The sequence below is a fragment of the Pelophylax lessonae genome (assembly GCF_965119305.1).
Source record: "Pelophylax lessonae genome assembly, chromosome: 12".
NCBI lineage: Eukaryota > Metazoa > Chordata > Amphibia > Anura > Ranidae > Pelophylax > Pelophylax lessonae.
In genome coordinates, this window is record NC_138779.1 from 46,311,007 (window position 1) to 46,329,457 (window position 18,451).

General features: G+C 45.8%; 1 protein-coding gene across 1 annotated transcript in view; it reads left to right on the top strand.

Moving 5' to 3' along the window:
- Window positions 1–18,451, top strand: part of ST14 (ST14 transmembrane serine protease matriptase) — an 87,983-nt gene that overhangs the window by 56,067 nt on the left and 13,465 nt on the right. Inside the window, exons 10-14 of the mRNA XM_082273865.1 lie at window positions 462–571; window positions 3,291–3,421; window positions 6,351–6,455; window positions 7,471–7,581; window positions 7,675–7,788. Of these exons, the coding sequence (XP_082129991.1) occupies window positions 462–571; window positions 3,291–3,421; window positions 6,351–6,455; window positions 7,471–7,581; window positions 7,675–7,788 (571 nt within the window). The remainder of the gene's footprint in view (window positions 1–461; window positions 572–3,290; window positions 3,422–6,350; window positions 6,456–7,470; window positions 7,582–7,674; window positions 7,789–18,451) is intronic.

Consider the following 18,451-nt stretch of genomic DNA (forward strand, 5'->3'; position numbering starts at 1 on the left):
AAATTAAGAGAAGCCATTACTAATGTGAGCTGGGTTTAGGTTACATGCACCTTATTCATTTTGTTTTTGCTAGTTAAAGCTAAACTCCAGTCTTCTCTTCAGTCATAACCAGTTTTACAGGCTCCTTTCATGTACTGAAATGGTTTACTCTTATTTTACTGCACACTGAGCTTCTTATTGTGTGCATTAGAAGCTTTCGTGCATCAGAGCACCCCTCATATCTCCACACAGGAAGATTAAACTTCAGCTTTAAATTCTAAATTAAGAATTACCATATTTGGTGTGTTTTAAAGGTCAGTAAGCACCAATTTTGGGCCCCTGTATACCCCGTTTTGCTTCCAGCATTGTACTGTCATCACATTTAGCTACGAGCTAAGTCTAATATATGTATTCTGCCGGTCAGAGGTCACTTGGGATGTGATTAACATTGAATGTTTATTCTGACACTGTTTAATTCTCAGGTTCCCGGGGACAAGTTTGTGAAAATTCGGTTTCAGATGTTTTACTTGTATGAGCCCAGTGTGTCCATCACCAGTTGCACCAAAGACTATGTGGAGGTCAATAACCAGAGGTGAGAGGCCATGTGGCTTCCATAGGCCTGTGTATAGCAGAGCTCATCTGACTGCTCACCTATAAAGCCTTGTTCACACAGGTATTATTAAGCATACATCCATGTAAAGGCTGTGTTTGCCCCACAGGGATGAACAGATGTTCGCACATCCCCAGGCAGGCAATCCATTTATGTAAATTGGGACGCAGCTTCTGCACTGACACAGCCACTGCTCCTAATTTGACATCCATTTGGGTTCAGCTGCATGTGGGTGGGTGTCTCCAAACCCACACTATCTGCATGCAGAAACCTGCACCCACATGGATGTCAAACTAGGAGCAGTGGCTGTGTTCTTGCAGCCACTGCATCCCAATTGATCTAAATGGGACTGCCTCCATGGGGATGCATGATGCACGTTTGGATCCCCATGTGGGCAAACACAGCCCTGCGCACATGTGTATGCCTAAAGTAAAACTATAGGGAAAACTTAATTTTGGATAGAGCAAGAGAAGGTTATAACTCCTATCAGATTTTTTTTTTTCTGGGCATCTGTATCCCATTGGGGAGATTTTCCTTCACTTCCTGTCCCATAGCCAAACAGGAAGAGAGCAGAAATCCCTGCAAATTAAGGGAATTCCTTGGAGACCCCCAGGCTACCAGAACTAGTGTCCCCATTACAAGATTTCCTCTTTATTACTTTTCTGGGGTCAACCCAAAACTTGGGATTTTTTTACTTTTACTTTCAATGATAATAGTAAGAGGATGGCAATATAGGAAACATTACCAAAGTGCGCTAACAAATAATGAACCAAGTGTTCAAAGGTACATGGATAGTATCCGGATTTATACCAAAATCATATGCATTCAGTCCAAAACAAAAGTGCAAAAACTGTGAAAAAGTCTTTCTTTTCAAATTGGAGTGAAGGTAAGGGAGTGTTGGGAGGTGGGTGGGGCCTCGTCCCAAAAAATGATCCAAAGTGATTCTCAGTGGCCTGATATACACATATGGACACCCAGTGTTAGGAGTGGACTCTTACCACAATGTGGAGAGATGTGAGCATGTACTTGGTTGTGTCTAGAAGTCTCCAACTGATCAAGCTGGCAGGGATGGCTCTCGGAATGGACCGGAACAATCAGCTGCTTCCGAAGTGGGGAGAGATCTGTAGGCTTCCAAGCAGGGGGAGATGCCAAAACAGAGCAACCCAGAGAAAAGAAGAGGACTATAGTGCATTACCTTCGACTTTAATGATAAAACGAATGAGGGTACACTTACACATTCCGGACGAACAAACAGCAAATACAGGGCGGTCGCGGGTGTCTGCAGTACAAACCGGGACCTATGACAGCACGGCTGGCTCCCCCCGACGCGTTTCCACTAACAAGTCGGCTTCTGGGATTGGAGCCGACTTGTTAGTGGAAACGCGTCGGGGGGAGCCAGCCGTGCTGTCATAGGTCCCGGTTTGTACTGCAGACACCCGCGACCGCCCTGTATTTGCGGTTTGTTCGTCCGGAATGTGTAAGTGTACCCTCATTCGTTTTATCATTAAAGTCGAAGGTAATGCACTATAGTCCTCTTCTTTTCTCTGGGTTGCTCTGTTTTGGCATCTCCCCCTGCTTGGAAGCCTACAGATCTCTCCCCACTTCGGAAGCAGCTGATTGTTCCGGTCCATTCCGAGAGCCATCCCTGCCAGCTTGATCAGTTGGAGACTTCTAGACACAACCAAGTACATGCTCACATCTCTCCACATTGTGGTAAGAGTCCACTCCTAACACTGGGTGTCCATATGTGTATATCAGGCCACTGAGAATCACTTTGGATCATTTTTTGGGACGAGGCCCCACCCACCTCCCAACACTCCCTTACCTTCACTCCAATTTGAAAAGAAAGACTTTTTCACAGTTTTTGCACTTTTGTTTTGGACTGAATGCATATGATTTTGGTATAAATCCGGATACTATCCATGTACCTTTGAACACTTGGTTCATTATTTGTTAGCGCACTTTGGTAATGTTTCCTATATTGCCATCCTCTCACGTTTAATTCAAATTTCAGTGCTGCTTTCACTTCACTTCTCATCACTTCAGGACTGCGCACCTATTTTCTTTCACAATGATAATAGTAAACAGGATAAATGGAGAGGGGGGATCTCATAAACAGGGGCAGACACAGCAATACAATATGACAAGCTTTCTAATCCCTCTCTGCTCTATTGAAATCTAAAAAAACGTGTTTTGCCTTTAGTTATACTTTAAGTACACCTGTGTGCATGAGGCCTAAGTGTCAGTGCATCTAGCTGCCTCTTCAGATTTGTAGTTTTGCCACAGGTGGATAATAAATTGGTATTTAAATAAATTGTGCAGATTGTAAATGTCACCACAAATCGGAATTGTTACACATTTGCTGAACCCAGTTCTATCGTCCTATTACAAGACAGCAGACACATTACAAGAGACTGCTGGGGTACAGACAGTTGCCACATTACAAGTGACTAATAGTGGATTACAAGAGACTGTTAGAGACTGCTGCTGCTATGTTAGAACATGAGCAAAAGCGATTTTCCTTGCTACCTCTGCATATTAACAGAAGTCCAGGACAAAGAAATGTCATGCAGCATTATTATGTACTGCACGCTGAATTGCACCCTGATTAGTCTGACTTATACCTGACCCTTTACCACCCCTTCTGTGTTCTTCTATCATCACCTGAATCCTGACCTCCACCCTGCTCTCTCCTGCACAGGTACTGCGGGGAACGGTCACCATTTGTTGTTTCAAACAACAGCAGTAAAATCATGGTTAAGTTCCGCTCTGACCAGTCCTACACAGACACCGGATTCACAGCGCAGTACTTGTCTTATGAGCCGAAAAACCGTGAGTACGCTAAAGTTTACATATATAAGGACTAAGGTGGAAGATCATACAAATGGGACTAAGAAAGGGGGGATTATGGAGACTACAATATGCAGTGCTAAGACTGTGTGAAGCCAGTTATGTGTCTGGAGTGTCCTGGTGAAAGGGATGGAGAGTTGTAATTAGAGGTCTAAAGAACGTGGCGGGGGGGGGGGAGTTAGTGGACTTTGCAGCCTTTTAATATTGTAGGGAACCTTTTGGGTGCAAAATCAGGGCTTCTGGGGAGACAGCTTATCAGTTAAAGGATAAGTTCACCTTTGGGAACATGTTACATGTTCCACCCGTTTTTAGGGTGAAACATGTAACATGTACCCGCTGCCGCCCGCTGCTCATTCTCCCTGTGGCAGCAGTACGGGAGAATTTCCCTGTACTAGCTGTCACTTTTTGAAAACCACGCGGCCGTGCGTGGCTCCGCTCACATGGCCGTCTCCTTTATACACAGAGCTCTGTGTATGAATGAACTACAAATACCGACATTATTTGCGGCTGACGGCTGGTAGTTTTCAAATTACTATGGCGCTGTGATAGTTCATTGACTCTTCCTGTCAGAATGTATCGGCTTCTTGGTACGAGGTACGTGCAAGCAGATACACTGACCAGTCTGCTGATCGCTGGTGCAATGCTTTACAGACTTTCAGCAGAAAACAATAAATTCACATTTTTTTTAACCTGCAAAAAAATGGGGATTTATTTATTTTTAAAAATGAAGTTCTCCCTTTAAGCCCACTCCTCTTCTGGAAGAGTCTGTGCTGGCCCAGGCACCTCCTCTGCTCTCGTTCACCTCCATACATAAATCTTTAGGTATAAGCTAGGGAGGAGTGAAGGAGAATAAGGTATCACGTGAGTGACAGTTCTAAGGCTGCTGACATCACATCCCAGATAGCGGTGCCCATCAGCGGTCTTAGGGCTTCTGGATGTCTACACAAGACTGGCTTTTACAGGTAATTGGAACTAAATATGTCAAATGCACATGTAATCCTATAGGAAGACTGTTGCATTTTATAATACACTGCTCAAAAAAATTAAAGGAACACTTTTTAATCAGAGTATAGCATCAATTCAATTAAACTGAGGTATTTATCTGGTCAGTTAAGTAGCAGAGGGGGTTGTTAAGCTTTGGTGTTAATTAAATTAACAGGTGCACTAAACGGGCAACATTGAGACAACCCCCCCAAACTGGAATGGTTTTACAGGTGGAGGCCACTAAAATATTTTTTCCCTACTCTTCTTTTCTTACAATTATTTACTAGTTTTGCATTTGGCTAGGGTCAGTGTCACTACTGGTAGCATGAGGGGATGCATGGACCCTACAGAGATTGCACAGGCAGTCCAACTCCTCCATTATGGCACATCAATATATGCCATTGCCAGGTTTGCTGTGTCTCCCAGCACAGTCTCAAGAGTATGGAGGATATTCCAGAAGACAGGCAGTTACTCTAGGAGAGCTGGACAGGGCCGCAGAAGGTCCTTAAACCATCAGCAGGACCGGTATCTGTTCCTTTTGTGCAAGCAGGAACAGGACCAGCACTGCCAGAGTCCTACAAAATTACCTCCAGCAGGTCACTGGTATGAATGTCTGACCGAATAATCATAAACAAACTTCATGAGGGTGGCCAGAGGGCCAGACGTCCTCTAGTGGGCTTTGTGCTCACTGCCTGGAACCTTGGAGCTCGATTGGCATTTGCTATTGAACACCAGAATTGGTAGGTCTGCCACTGGCGCCCTGTGCTTTTCACAAATGAGAGACAGTGCACAACAATGCCTGGCCTCGTGGTGAGAGTAGGCAGCCAGTTCCTGGAGGATGAAGGAATTGATACCATTGAATGGTCCCCACGCTCCCCTGACCTAAATCCAACAGAACATTGGATGTCCTCTGGGACATTAGGTTTCGGTCCATCCGACGCCACCAGGTTACACCTCAGTCTGTTCAAGAGCTCAGTGATGCTCTGGTCCAGATCTGGGAGGAAATACCTCAGGACACCATCCTTTCTCTCATTAGGAGCATGCCTAATATCAGGCATGAATACAAGCACCTGGGGGCCATACAAACTACTAAATACCATTCTGAGTTGCTGCAATGAAATTTCGACAAAATGAACTAGCCTGCTTCATCATTTTTTCACTTTGATTTTGGGGGTGTCTTTGAATTCAGCCCTCTGTAGGTAGATCATTTTAATTTCCATAAAAATAATGTGGCATCCTTTTGCTCCTAACACATCACCCAGTTCATATCGGTATAGCTATCCAGCATGATATTTTTCCCCATTGAGATCTGATGTGTTTTCAAAACTGTTCCTTTCATTTTTTTGAGCAGTGTATATAATCTGTCCCCAAAAGTGCTGGTTAGTGCCTAAAAAAGCCAAATGAGAGAAGTGTATTGCTCACCTGTCATCATGGACTGGCAGATTCAAGGTTAGTGGTTGACTTTAGGTCTGTGCGAAGGGCAAATATGAAATTCTTATATGACAATAAATTGTGTGAATGTTAAAATTCCATACATATAGGGGGAAAAACATTAATTTCTGAGCAGCCAAGAGTTCTATGCTGAAACATCTGCCTGTATACTTCTACCCTGAAAAAAGTAAAACCAGTTTCTAGTAGTCAATAAACCCCACCCATTCCATGGTGGATTGTCTGAGGGTAAAACTGTGCCATGCAACAGCTTTAAGCCATTTAGCAGTCCGCCTGATCAATCCATACCTTCCTTTATTTTAGTATTATGGTTGTACTGTATGTAATTGTGGCCAGTTTGCACAAAAGCTCAGGTCCAAGAATGTCTGGCCACATTGTGAGCACATTGTTCCCAAGGAGAAGAAAGGTTTCAGTATTAATGTTAACATTGTATTCCAGAGATCAGATTATAACCATGGTTGATTTGTGTTTCCTGCAGCTTGCCCTGATCAGTTCACCTGTAGGAGCGGCCGCTGTATTGACAAGACTCGGCAGTGCGATGGGTGGAATGATTGTGGGGACAACAGCGATGAGGCGTCATGTGGTGAGTAGAGCTGAACTAATCGAATATGGAAACTCTTCTCTAAGTGTCTGTAGAGTGAGGGGTGGAGATATCACAGCTAAAATACAGTTTTTCCATTCCAATGCTGAAAATGCATAAATCTATCGCTCTGCTCCTCAGACCATCCCTTCAGACATATCAATATGGATGTCGCACCATTTTCTTAGTCTTACCAAAACTGAGCTCATGATATTTCTGTGACTGTTCCATTGAGATCAGTAACACAACTATCTGTCCATCTCCTCTTGCCAGGATGCTAGCTGTATCCTGAACTCTGACCTCACTTTTCGGCCCCACTTGCGAGTACTGTCCAAATCATGCCATTGTCGCCTTCGCCACTACTATTTTAGTCCCTTGTTATCTCTAGCCTGAACTATTGCAACTCCCTCTTTGTTGGCTTATTTTTTTTCCAGACTATCACCCCTCAATTCTGTAATAAATGCTGCTGCCAAACATGTTCGCCAAACCAGCCATTCAGTGTCAGCCACCCCTCTTACTAACCCCCCCACTGACTTCCAATTGTTGAACAAATAAAATTCAGTATACTAACAAGAACATACAAAGCAATTTACAACCCTAAGCTATATCACCCAGTGCATTCTCTCCACTTCTACCAAGACCTCCTGCACTCTGGCACCCTCATCACCAACTCCAATACGCATCTCCAGGACTTCTCCAGAGCCTCTTCCATCCTCTGGAACCTCCTACTCCAATCTGTCCAGCTATCTTCATCACTGTCCGCTTTTAGGTATGCCCTCAAGAACAGGGCCATCCTAACCCTCTTGTCTTGTATAATAGCTGTTCTATCTTCCCTTTTGTAAAACGCTGTGCAAACTCTTGGTGCTATATAAACCCTGTACAATAATATTAATACAAAATTTTTTATTTGCATGTACTTCCATCTACATGGTTTTGTTTTCTAATTTGCCAGTATGTTTTTTGTTTTATTGTGCACTATTGCGTATTGACTTGTTTTTGTCGCTCCACTTTGAATCAGTCTGCACTGACAAGCAGTTCCGCTGCAAATCCAGCCAGTTCTGCAAACCCCGTTTCTTCCTCTGCGATGGCGTAAACGACTGCGGCGATAACTCAGACGAGCAGGACTGCAGTGAGTATTTGCGATGTTTCTGGCTGCCATCCTATGGTCCTTGCTTATTGTAGCCATTCTCACTAAAGCTGAATTGTGATGTCTGTTTTTCAGAGTGTACTGACAAGTTCTTGAAATGCAGAAACGGAAAGTGCATCCCAGAAGCACAAAAGTGCGACAAGACCGACAACTGTGGAGATGGTACAGATGAGTCAGATTGTGGATTAGGTGAGAGCTGAGATGCTGTTTTATGAAAGCTGTGAGAAGGAAAAACTGGATTTTTGACTTGCCATAAAATCCTTTTCTCTGAAGTCCATTGACAGACGCAGCTCCATATTCTTTTTAACCATTGGGTTATGCTACCCCCTACAGGAGTAGGACACTAGGCAGGAAAAAACTTTACCACGCCTATTGGGCAGTCCCTGAAGGCATACACCCACTCACTCTGCTATAGGATTCAGTTTTGAGTACCTATCACATTTCTGAAGGCCCTGGAGCACCAGAACAATATAATTACCCAAAAAATGACCCCATTTTGGAAACAAAACACCCCAATGTATATTCCACGAGGTACAATGAGTCTTTTGTAAACAACAAGGGGTGAATATTGTGCTCAACAATCAAACTCACAATAAAGTGCTAATGTGCATAATATAAAGACGATGGTGGATCTAAATTGCTAAAACCATAAATAGCAACAACTGCAATATTAGGTAAAAGCACAGACCAGCTTATATATTAATACAGTGAATAAATAAATAAATATAGTCCTTCTTGAAGTAAATATCGTGGATAAATATTATGAATAAATGAATAAAGTCCTTAAGGTGCTCAATTCAGAGTAATATCTCAGCAATGTGAATCAGCATGGACTTGGTGGAAAAAAGCCTTCACCTCAAAACCTTCACCCAGTGCTCTGATTAGGTTCTTCTTACCAGAGGGCTATGACCCCTAATTACAGGGGGTCATAATCTGCATTGATCTCCAAACAGGCTCCAAGCCATCCTTATCGCTGTCTCCTCATCAGCAAGATACCATGACCAAATGCTATAGGAAACTCCGGTAGTATGGACATCCAAATGCAAAATAGAAAGGAGACTCCAGTAGTGTAATATGTAAATATACCAAGGGTTTAATATTAAAATTGCACTTACTCCATTGAGCTTTCAAAAACGCCTTCAATGCATGCACAAACAGTTGATGGGTCATCCACCAGACTATTTAACACAGAATCCTCAGCGGAGGTTTGAGTGGAGGAAACGCATAGGCCAGAGGATCCCGAGACCTGGCTACAAACCTCTGTACCTTCTCGTTGAGCCGAGAAACTAACAAGTCTACATCGGGTGTCCCCCACTGGACACACAACAGGTGAAGAACCTCCGGGTGCAGGGACCATTCCCCCTGAACCAACACCCAACAACTCTACAACCTAAGAGGAAAGAAAAGAACTTAGGGGGTGCTGGCATCTTTAATCTGAGCCGTAAGGCTCTCACTGATTCGGAATTGAGCATTCTTGATAAGGGGCTAAAGTTTGCTCCTCCCAGACCATTAAATAAATTCCAAACTTATATGGACATCCACAAGTTTGTGAGAAAGATCAACATTCAAAAATACATGTTAGGAAATCCGATCAGTGACAACCGGTCTGTTTCAACACAGTTCAAGCATTCCAATTTTGTCTAATGCCTCTTTATTCAATCCCCCTGGAGCCTTGGCTCCTTCGCTTAAGGTTTTCAGGGATGTGAATGATGTTCAAGTTCGCAAGAACAGACTGAGCCAAGATCTTATGAAAGGTTTGGATTCTTTGTGTCAGAACAAGGATCTTGTGATTCGCCCAGCTGACAAGGGGGGGGGGGGGGTTGTTATAGTGGTACTAGACAGGAGTGATTACTTGACCGAGATGAGACGTATCCTCAGTGATACGGATACCTACACCCCCCTACCTCGTGACCCAGTTATCCAATATAAAAAAGAATTGGACCGTATTGTGTCCAAGGGCTTCTCCCTGGGTATCCTGAGTAAGAAGAAGGCCTTCTTGGTGCCTAAGGCCCCAAGGACGCCTATTATTTATTACCTACCGAAGGTACATAAGAGTCTCACCTCCCCCCCGGGGTGTCCCATTGTCAGTGGCATAGACTCTGTGACGTCCCGGGTGGGGAGGTATATAGACTCGTACCTTCAGCCTTTGGTACAGCTTACCCCATCCTATATTAACCACCTCCCACCCCCCACCCGGGCCATAGTACATATACGGCCGGGTGGGAGTCTCGTCCTTCTGAATGGACGTTTCCGGAACGTCCTTCAGAAGGAGAGAGATCGCGCCGCCGCGGGCACGTGCAGCGGCGCGATCTCGATGTGCCTGTGTCCCTAGGACACAGAGCAACAAGACTCGGCAGGAGGGCCCTGTGATTGGCCCTCCTGATCACATGACGTCTGTGACCAATCACAGCCGTCATGTAATGTCAATACAGCCGTTGTAACGGCTTCGATCTCTTCTCCTCCTGACAGATCCGGTCAGTGAGGAGAAGATCAGAGGATCGATTCTGCAGCCGGGGTGATCAGTGAGTATTTCTAATTACTCACTGATCACAGGGGGGGTCTGTGCTGGTAATCAGATGATTGATTACCAGTGCAGCCCTGGGGGGAGGGGATGCCACTAGAGCCACCAGGGATGGCCACCCATGACCACCAGGGATGCCCACCATGGCCACCAGGGATGGCAAACAGGGCTCAGAGAGCCTGCCAGTGGTGCCCCCTATCAGTGCTGCCCACCAATGCCATCTATCAGTGCTGCCCACCAGTGCCCGTTATTGCCCATCAGTGCTGCCTATCAGTGCCCATCAGTGCTGCCTATCAGTGCCCATCAGTGCTGCCTATCAGTGCCCATCAGTGCTGCATATCAGTGCTACCTATCAGTGCCGCATATCAGTGCCACCCCATCAGTGTCTCCTCATCAGTGCCTGTCAGTGCGCCGTCATCAGTGCTCATCAGTGCAGGAAAAAACATATCTATTTACAAAATTTTATAACCTAAACAAAAAAACTTTTTTTTTTTTTTTTCAAACTTTTCGGTCTTTTTTTATTTGTGCACCAAAAAAGAAAAAACCTGGCAGTGATCAAATACCACCAAAAGAAAGCTCTATTTGTGGGGAAAAAATGACATAAATTTGGTTTAGGTACAGTGTTGCATGACCGCGCAATTGTCATTCAAAATGCAACAGCGCTAAAAGCTGAAAATTGGTCTGGGAAGGAAGGGGGTTTAAGTGCCCAGTATTGAGGTGGTTAAGGACACCCGGCAAGTCATTAACATGCTAGCATCAATAACTCCGATGGATGGCCTATGGTTGGTCACAGCTGATGTGGCATCACTTTATTCTATTATCCCACATCATCTAGGATTAAAGGCCGTCAAGGATTCCCTCATACGAGATTCTCGAGTCCCAGTGCTCCAGATCAAATTGATTATGGAGCTACTGATGTTTGCTACGAAGTCAAATTATTTTTGGTTTGGTGGGCAATATTTCAGGCAAGATAGGGGCGTAGCTATGGGGGCCAAGTACGCCCCCTCTCTTGCTAACCTCTTTATGGCCCAGTGGGAGGAGGACGTCATCTACAACAGTGCCAAACCCCAGATTCTGCTCTGGGCTAGGTACATTGATGACGTCCTCCTCCTCTGGTGGGATGGACCTAAGGTTGAGCTTGATGCGTTTATGGAAACATTAAATCGTAACACTAGAGGTATTCAACTGAGCTTTGAAGCCAGTCAGGAGGCTATTAATTTCCTAGATCTGACGATTACCCGTGATGAAGTTAAATTTATCACTAAGACTTATTTTAAAGCCACGGACAGGAATGCATATATTCCCATAGGTAGTTGCCATCATTCCCCCTTGTTGCAAGCAGTGCCCAAGGGGCAATATATGCGGCTCAAAATGTACCTATCATGAGGACTTTGTGCGTCAGGCCCAGGTCCTTACTGACCGCTTTTTAGACAAGGGCTACGATAGGCCTTTCCTGACCGATGCTCTTGAGAAAGTTGAGGCCATGGATAGGTCTAGTATGCTCTCCAATACCACCCGGCTGGCCAGTGTGCAGTCTTCTTATACTGCCCCTTTTGTAACCACTTATTCTACGCAACACAGAAATATTAAAAATATCATAGAACGTCATTGGCACATTGTGAAAAATGATAGGACCCTAAGAGAGGTACTGCCTGAAAAACCTAAAGTCATTTTCAGAGGTGCCACCACGTTGCGGGACAAGTTGGCTCCAAATATTCTAGACCCTCCTGAGCCGAAGCCAACTTTCTTTAACCAGCTTAAGGGTTATTACAAATGCAACCGCTGTCAGACGTGTTCTTATAATGCGTGTAAGCAGAGGAACACTAGAGAAATTCTGTCTACGAGTTTGGGCATCAAATTCCCCATCAAGCCTTGTATCGCTTGTTCAACAACAGGTGTAGTATATTTGTTGCAGTGTCCGTGTGGCCTGCAATACATTGGCAGGACCAAGAGAGCGTTTTTTATTCGCTGCAATGGACACATAGCAAATATCAAGAAGGGCTTCAGGAAACATTCCGTTTCCAACCATTATCGCGTCAAGCATAACAAAGATCCCCGAGGCACAATTTTTGTTGGTATTGATAAATTCTCTCCCCATTGGAGAGGGGAGCCTTTTGAGAGAGGGCTTTCGAGGCTAGAGATGTCTTGGATCTACAAGATCAGGACCTTCACCCCTTTTGGTCTTAACATTGACACGGACGTGAATGCATTTATTGATAATTCATGAATGCTTCCCGTCCGTGTCTCTGTTCTGCAGGGATCCAGCACATACCTGCATTATTAGTGATAGGATGCTTCATTGTGAGGAGGTCAGCTTTTTTAGCTTCCTCTCCTTTTTACTGTATTATATATATATATATATATATATATATATATATATATATATATAATATATTTTTTAATATGACGGAATATCCTATATATTTATGTATTTATGCCAATTGAATAATGGATATCGTTTATCTATGATGCTGCAATTTAGCTAGGTCTTTTTGCCTCATATTATATTGGCCTTCTCTTAATACATGCAGTGTAGTTTAAGCCTACGTCTTTTTTTAATTTTATAGTGGTTTATTTATACATTGCACACTGGTTATTACTAGTATGCTCTGGGGTATAAACACCTTATGCCCCTGATATAAAATTTCATATGTTTTATATTTATTTATTATTATTTTTTATCAGCACTTTGGTATGTTTTGCACATGAGGTTTTTTGTATTTATTTATTGAAGTTACCATGTCATCTGGTGACTCTTACTTTTAATGGCATTGTGCTTATTAGTCTCTTTGCCGAATTTAAGCATGAATTTATTATGCCCTCCAGGACCCAAGATGGTGGAACTGGCTTCCGGGTTGTCACCTGTTAGCGCGGTGTCCATACATCCGTTTAACGTGTATTTGATACCTTGTCTGCCTTTATTCAATTATTTGTGCAGCATCATGGGTAATCCGATACTTGTTTTTAAATATGATTTATAACATGTGGGTTTGTAATTTAAGCGGGGTGGCTTCTCTCGGTGTCTCCCGCTTTGAGATTCGGCCGCTTTGAATTTTCAGCTATGACCCATTTGTCTTGTCTGTTGGGGCTCCCGATGGTCTGGCAGTTCCCTCAGTCAAGATGGCGGTACTTGCTTCGGGTGACACAGAGGTAGGCGGTTTTTTTGTTTCGCTGTTTACTATTTAAGTGGTGCGTCAGCGCGCCACCCGCATCCCCAGGAAGACGTGAGGTATCACGAAACGCGTAGGGAAGGCGTGCTGACGTCACCACGACGCAACCCGGAAGTTGGGCGGCAGCGGAGTATTATGTTACAAGCGCTTGTATTCCGGCGTTTATGTAAGTGTTTTTAACCGTTACTTTAATAAACTGCCTATACATACTACGCTATTGTGCTCCCCTTCCTTCACTGGGTTCGTGGATCGCTGTGGGCTGATTGCATCCATTTGGAGCATTTGTATCGTGGAGGTAGAGGCAGCAACATAGTGAGGCTTTCCTGCTACGCTGATTGGGTCCCTCTGGTATCGGCCAGTTTGCACAGTGGATGGAGTGTGTGATATGCTCATTTCCTATTGAGCTCTGGTAAGCCTGGTGTGAGACCTATGCATGCGGCACGGATTGTGGATATGTGCACACAATAGCGGTGAAGGATTTCCTTTTCACACTGGACACCTTTGCTCAACCATCCCTTTTGGACTTTTTATATTTGATGGACTTTTGTATTCATTATTGCATCAATCTAATGGTTACCATCTATATTTGATTGATATGGTATATACTGGTCTATTCTAGTATAGGTGGTTTGTATATCCTGTTTACATAGCAGGCATATCAGTTTAGCGCAGCTCTCTCTTTACATACCCAACGACTCAAGTAATCCCCCCTGCCAGTTCTCCTCTCCTGGTATATGCACCGCAGAGAGGGCTGGAACAAAATTCTCTGCCCATATTAGTCTCAGCCACCTCCCGGGCTGCCAGGACACTCTTGGTGGCCCCCTTGATGGCCCCCTTGATGATTGACATAAACCACAGCCGTTGCATTATCTGAATCCGAACTGGACAACCCTGCAGATTTTTCCAGTGACTCAAGCAAAGCTTTATCGCTCTGAGTTCCAGAATATTGATCGTAACTCTGGAGGCACAGCTTTCCAAGTATTTCCCTCGCACCCCAGCCGGACAGGCTGGCATCTGTGGACACCCAGGTCCAATACAATGGAAGGCAGGGCCATGGAATGGAACCATCACAGAGGAGCACTTCTTGTGTTTTGACTCAACCGAATCGGATTGCCCAAATATTTTGGATCCTTGTTCCACTTGACAAGAACACCCCTTTGCAGAGGTGCCCTGTGGAACTGAGCAAACGAAACCGCCCCGAACGTAGACGTCATCAGGCCTAGAGCTCGCATGCAAGTCCTCAATGAGGCCAGAGTGCTGGATAACCACATCCGAATCGCCCTTTTGCAGCTTTTCCTGGGGGAAGAAACACCCTCGCAGAGGCTGAGTCCAGAGTCAGTCCCAAATAAACCATTTTGGAGGCTGGGACCAGAGCAGATTTTTTGAAATTGATGGTCCAACCAAACTCTTGCAGAGAAGCCGTACAGTGATGGACAGATCACCTACCAGAGTGGGAGTCTGCTCTTAAGAGGAAATCGTCCAGATACCCTAGTATCGCAATCCCCCGCTGTCACAGTAATGCCAATACCGGAGCCAACACGTTGGTGAATACCCTGGGGGCGGAGGCTAGACCAAAGGGTAACGCCACAAATTGATAATGTTCCTCTCCTACAGCGAAGCGATGAAAACGCTGGTGTCCAGCGTAAATATGGATGTGCAGATATGCGTACTCGATATCGATAGAGGCCAAAAAGTCCCTTTGGTGTAGGAACACCACTACCGTGCGAATGGACTCCATTTTTGAAACCTCTGTACCCGCTCAAAGCGATTCAGAGCCTTGAGGTCCAGAATTGGATGCACTTTCCCTTCTTTCCTGGGAATAGTAAACAGGTTTGAATAAAACCCTTGAAAGCTTTTCCGAGAGGGAACTGGTGCAATCACCCTTTGCGACAGCAGATCTTGTACCGCTCTCGTAGATCCCTTAACCGATCTGAAGATAGGCGTAGATTGGAGGGGAAGAATCTGTCCGACAGTCAGGACCTGAATTTGATCTTGTAACCCGATCGGAGCAGCACGTGGGCCCATTTGTCCTGAATCAAGAAGATCCCTGGTTCCGGACAGAAAACAAAGTTGTCCCCCCACCCCAGATAGGGGTGTGGGTGTCCCTTAATGCAGACAGAGATTTGTCTGCAGATCTGGAGGGGCCTGTGCTTGGCTTACCCGACCACATCTTCTTGGAACCCCCAGATGACCTAAATGGCTTAGGTCCTTTCTCCTGCATGCCAAAAAATAAGGGCCCCGTCTATTACGCTGTGAGTTGCCCTCAGTGGATAGAGGTAGATGAGTACTTTTTCCCACCTGTGAGTCCTTTGATCAGTGAGACGAATGCCCATTTGCTGGAACGTTCGCCACAGGCTACTGGAGGAGTGTGGAGGCCAGCCTCCTGCCCACGGACTATGGGCCCTGGCTTGTAGGGGAGTGCACCTCTGTGTGGGGGTATATGCTGGGGGACAATGGGAGTAGTGTTGCTTTGGACTCGAATCCATGTCACCCCAAGATACAGACTCAGACTGGGATCAATGTTACAGGCCTAAAGCTGTTTGTTGCAGCAGAGGACTTCTCCACACATTGAGGTCTAAAGAGATGCTAATGACGTTTACTGTGGGGATGTGTATTGACAGTTATAATAAGGTGTGTTGAAGGTGGAGACATGCAGTCTGGGAGCCTATGTCTTCTGCTTTCATCTGTTTAGAGGTGAGGTGTGTTCAAGCTTCTAAGAATGTGTATTCGGGTATGTTTTGGGCTAGTTGGTTGTTGAATTAATTATGATAATGTTGCAATGTCATTCACCTGTGTCTGTCCAGATGGCCAGGTATGTAAATTATGTTCTGTATACAATACATTTGCATGATGTAATCAAGCTCCTAAAACTGGATATATATTGGAAGTTGAGTTGGTGAATAAAGTGTTATTGGTTTTACCCTTCATCAAGCTGGAGGCTGATGTTTGGGGGGGGGGGGGGGGATTGGGGGGCCAGGTCACTGCATCACGTGAGATTGTGGGGACTTAAGACAGAAATACTTGGTCCAAGTATTGGGGATCTGTTACACTGGTAGCAAGTGGTGGGATTCTTCTCTGAATAGATCCCAAACCAGGAATGCAGTGAGGAGCCCAGCAGCATCTCGGTCTAAGGAGGAACTCAGGAGATGGAGCGAGCTAGCCCCCGGGCAGTGTCCCCATATGAGGTGGAGTTCCAGCGGAGACTACAAGACATACTGGCAAAGGAACAGGGCCATATGTCAGCCAAGGACAAGGGGAACTGGAGAAAATATGTAATGCAAGAACTCTGGCTGGAGTCCATGGAGATAGCACAGCTTCGACGGAAAGAGAAGCTTCCAAGTACAGCACAACGCTGGCAGAAACAAGTGAGCCAACGGATCTTTATCCTGGGAGAACAACCCTTGATGCAGTGGGAAAGGCACCTTGAGTGCCTGGTTCAGAGAGAAATTATGCTGGACAACTCGTACCGGGCACTATGGTTGTACGCAGTCCGAGACCCTTGGTTGGCAGAAGTCATTCAACCAGAGAGGGGGGGGGGGGGCGGCTATGATGGCCCAGGCCTGTTGTGGAAGGCCATGGAGGAGGATGATTTTGGCAGTCCTGCGATGTCGCGGTTCTGGGCTATTTATTATTACCGGAGAAGAATGCTACCAGCCCAGTTGTTGGAGCAGAGACTAGACCTCATCTACCTTGTTATGATCGAGTGGGGGTTGGAACAGGACTACCAACGCCTCCTAGACTTGGTCCAGCAGCAACCCACAGCCCTGGGGGTGGAGATGGTCGTGCCCACTACCCAGGACCAGCCAGCGATACCGGGAGAGGCGATTGTAGGTCCCTCGTCCCAGCAGCAGCCAACAGCACTGGGGGTGGAGATGGTCGTGCCCACTACCCAGGAGCAGCCAGCATTACCAGGAGAGGCAATTGCAGTTCCCTCATCCCAGCAGCAGCCAACAGCACTGGGGGTGGAGATTGCCATGCCCACTACCCAGCACCAGCCAGCGTTACCAGGAGAGGCGATTGTAGGCCCCTCATCCCAGCAGCAGCCAACAGCACTGGGGGTGGAGATGGTCGTGCCCACTACCCAGGACCAGCCAGCATTCCTGGGAGAGGCGATTGTAAGTGCCTACCCAGCGGAAGAGCTAGCAGCCGGGCAGAACCCCACTGGTATCTGCCCACCAGTCCATGCAGCTTTTGGCATGGAAGGGGTGGATGGGGCCGTGGCGTCCACCCCTGGATTAAAGAGATGCTGGGCAATCGGCCCAGATCCCCAACCCCCTAGTTTGGGGGCCCATGCCATCCTGATTTTGCCCCTCCAGCAACAATGGAATGAATGCCTGTGGAGTGGATTATAGCTGGTGCCCTGCCCAGGAAGACCCCGGATATTATAATTGGGACATAGGGCAGGAGGCCCTCTGGAGCATGGCACAGTCTGGCAAAAGACACCAGACTAACACCGACCCAAACCAGTTGGAGGTCTGGGGTCCGGTTAGTCTCCCCAGGAGGAGGGAGATATGTGACGAACGCCCATTTGCTGGAACGTTCGCCACGGGCTACTGGAGGAGTGTGGAGGCCAGCCTCCTGCCCACGGACTATGGGCCCTGGCTTCTAGGAGAGTGCACCTCTGTGTGGGGGTATATGCTGGGGGACAATGGGAGTAGTGTTGCTTTGGACTCAAATCCATGTCACCCCAAGATACAGACTCAGACTGGGATCAATGTTACAGGCCTAAAGCTGCCTGTTGCAGCAGAGGACTTCTTCACACATTGAGGTCTAAAGAGATGCTAATAACGTCCACTGTGGGGATGTGTATTGACAGTTATAATAAGGTGTGTTGAAGGTGGAGACGTGCAGTCTGGGAGCCTATGTCTTCTGCTTTCATCTGTTTAGAGGTGAGGTGTGTTCAAGCGTCTAGGAATGTGCATTTGGCTATGTTTTGGGCTAGTTGTTTGTTGAATTAATTATGATAATGTTGCAATGTCATTCACCTGTGTCTGTCCAGATGGCCAGGTATTTTAATTATGTTCTGTATACAATACATTTGCATGATGTAATCAAGCTCCTAAAACTGGATATATATTGGAAGTTGAGTTGGTGAATAAAGTGTCATTTGTTTTACCCTTCATCAAGCTGGAGGCTGATGTTTGGGGGGGAATTGAGGGAC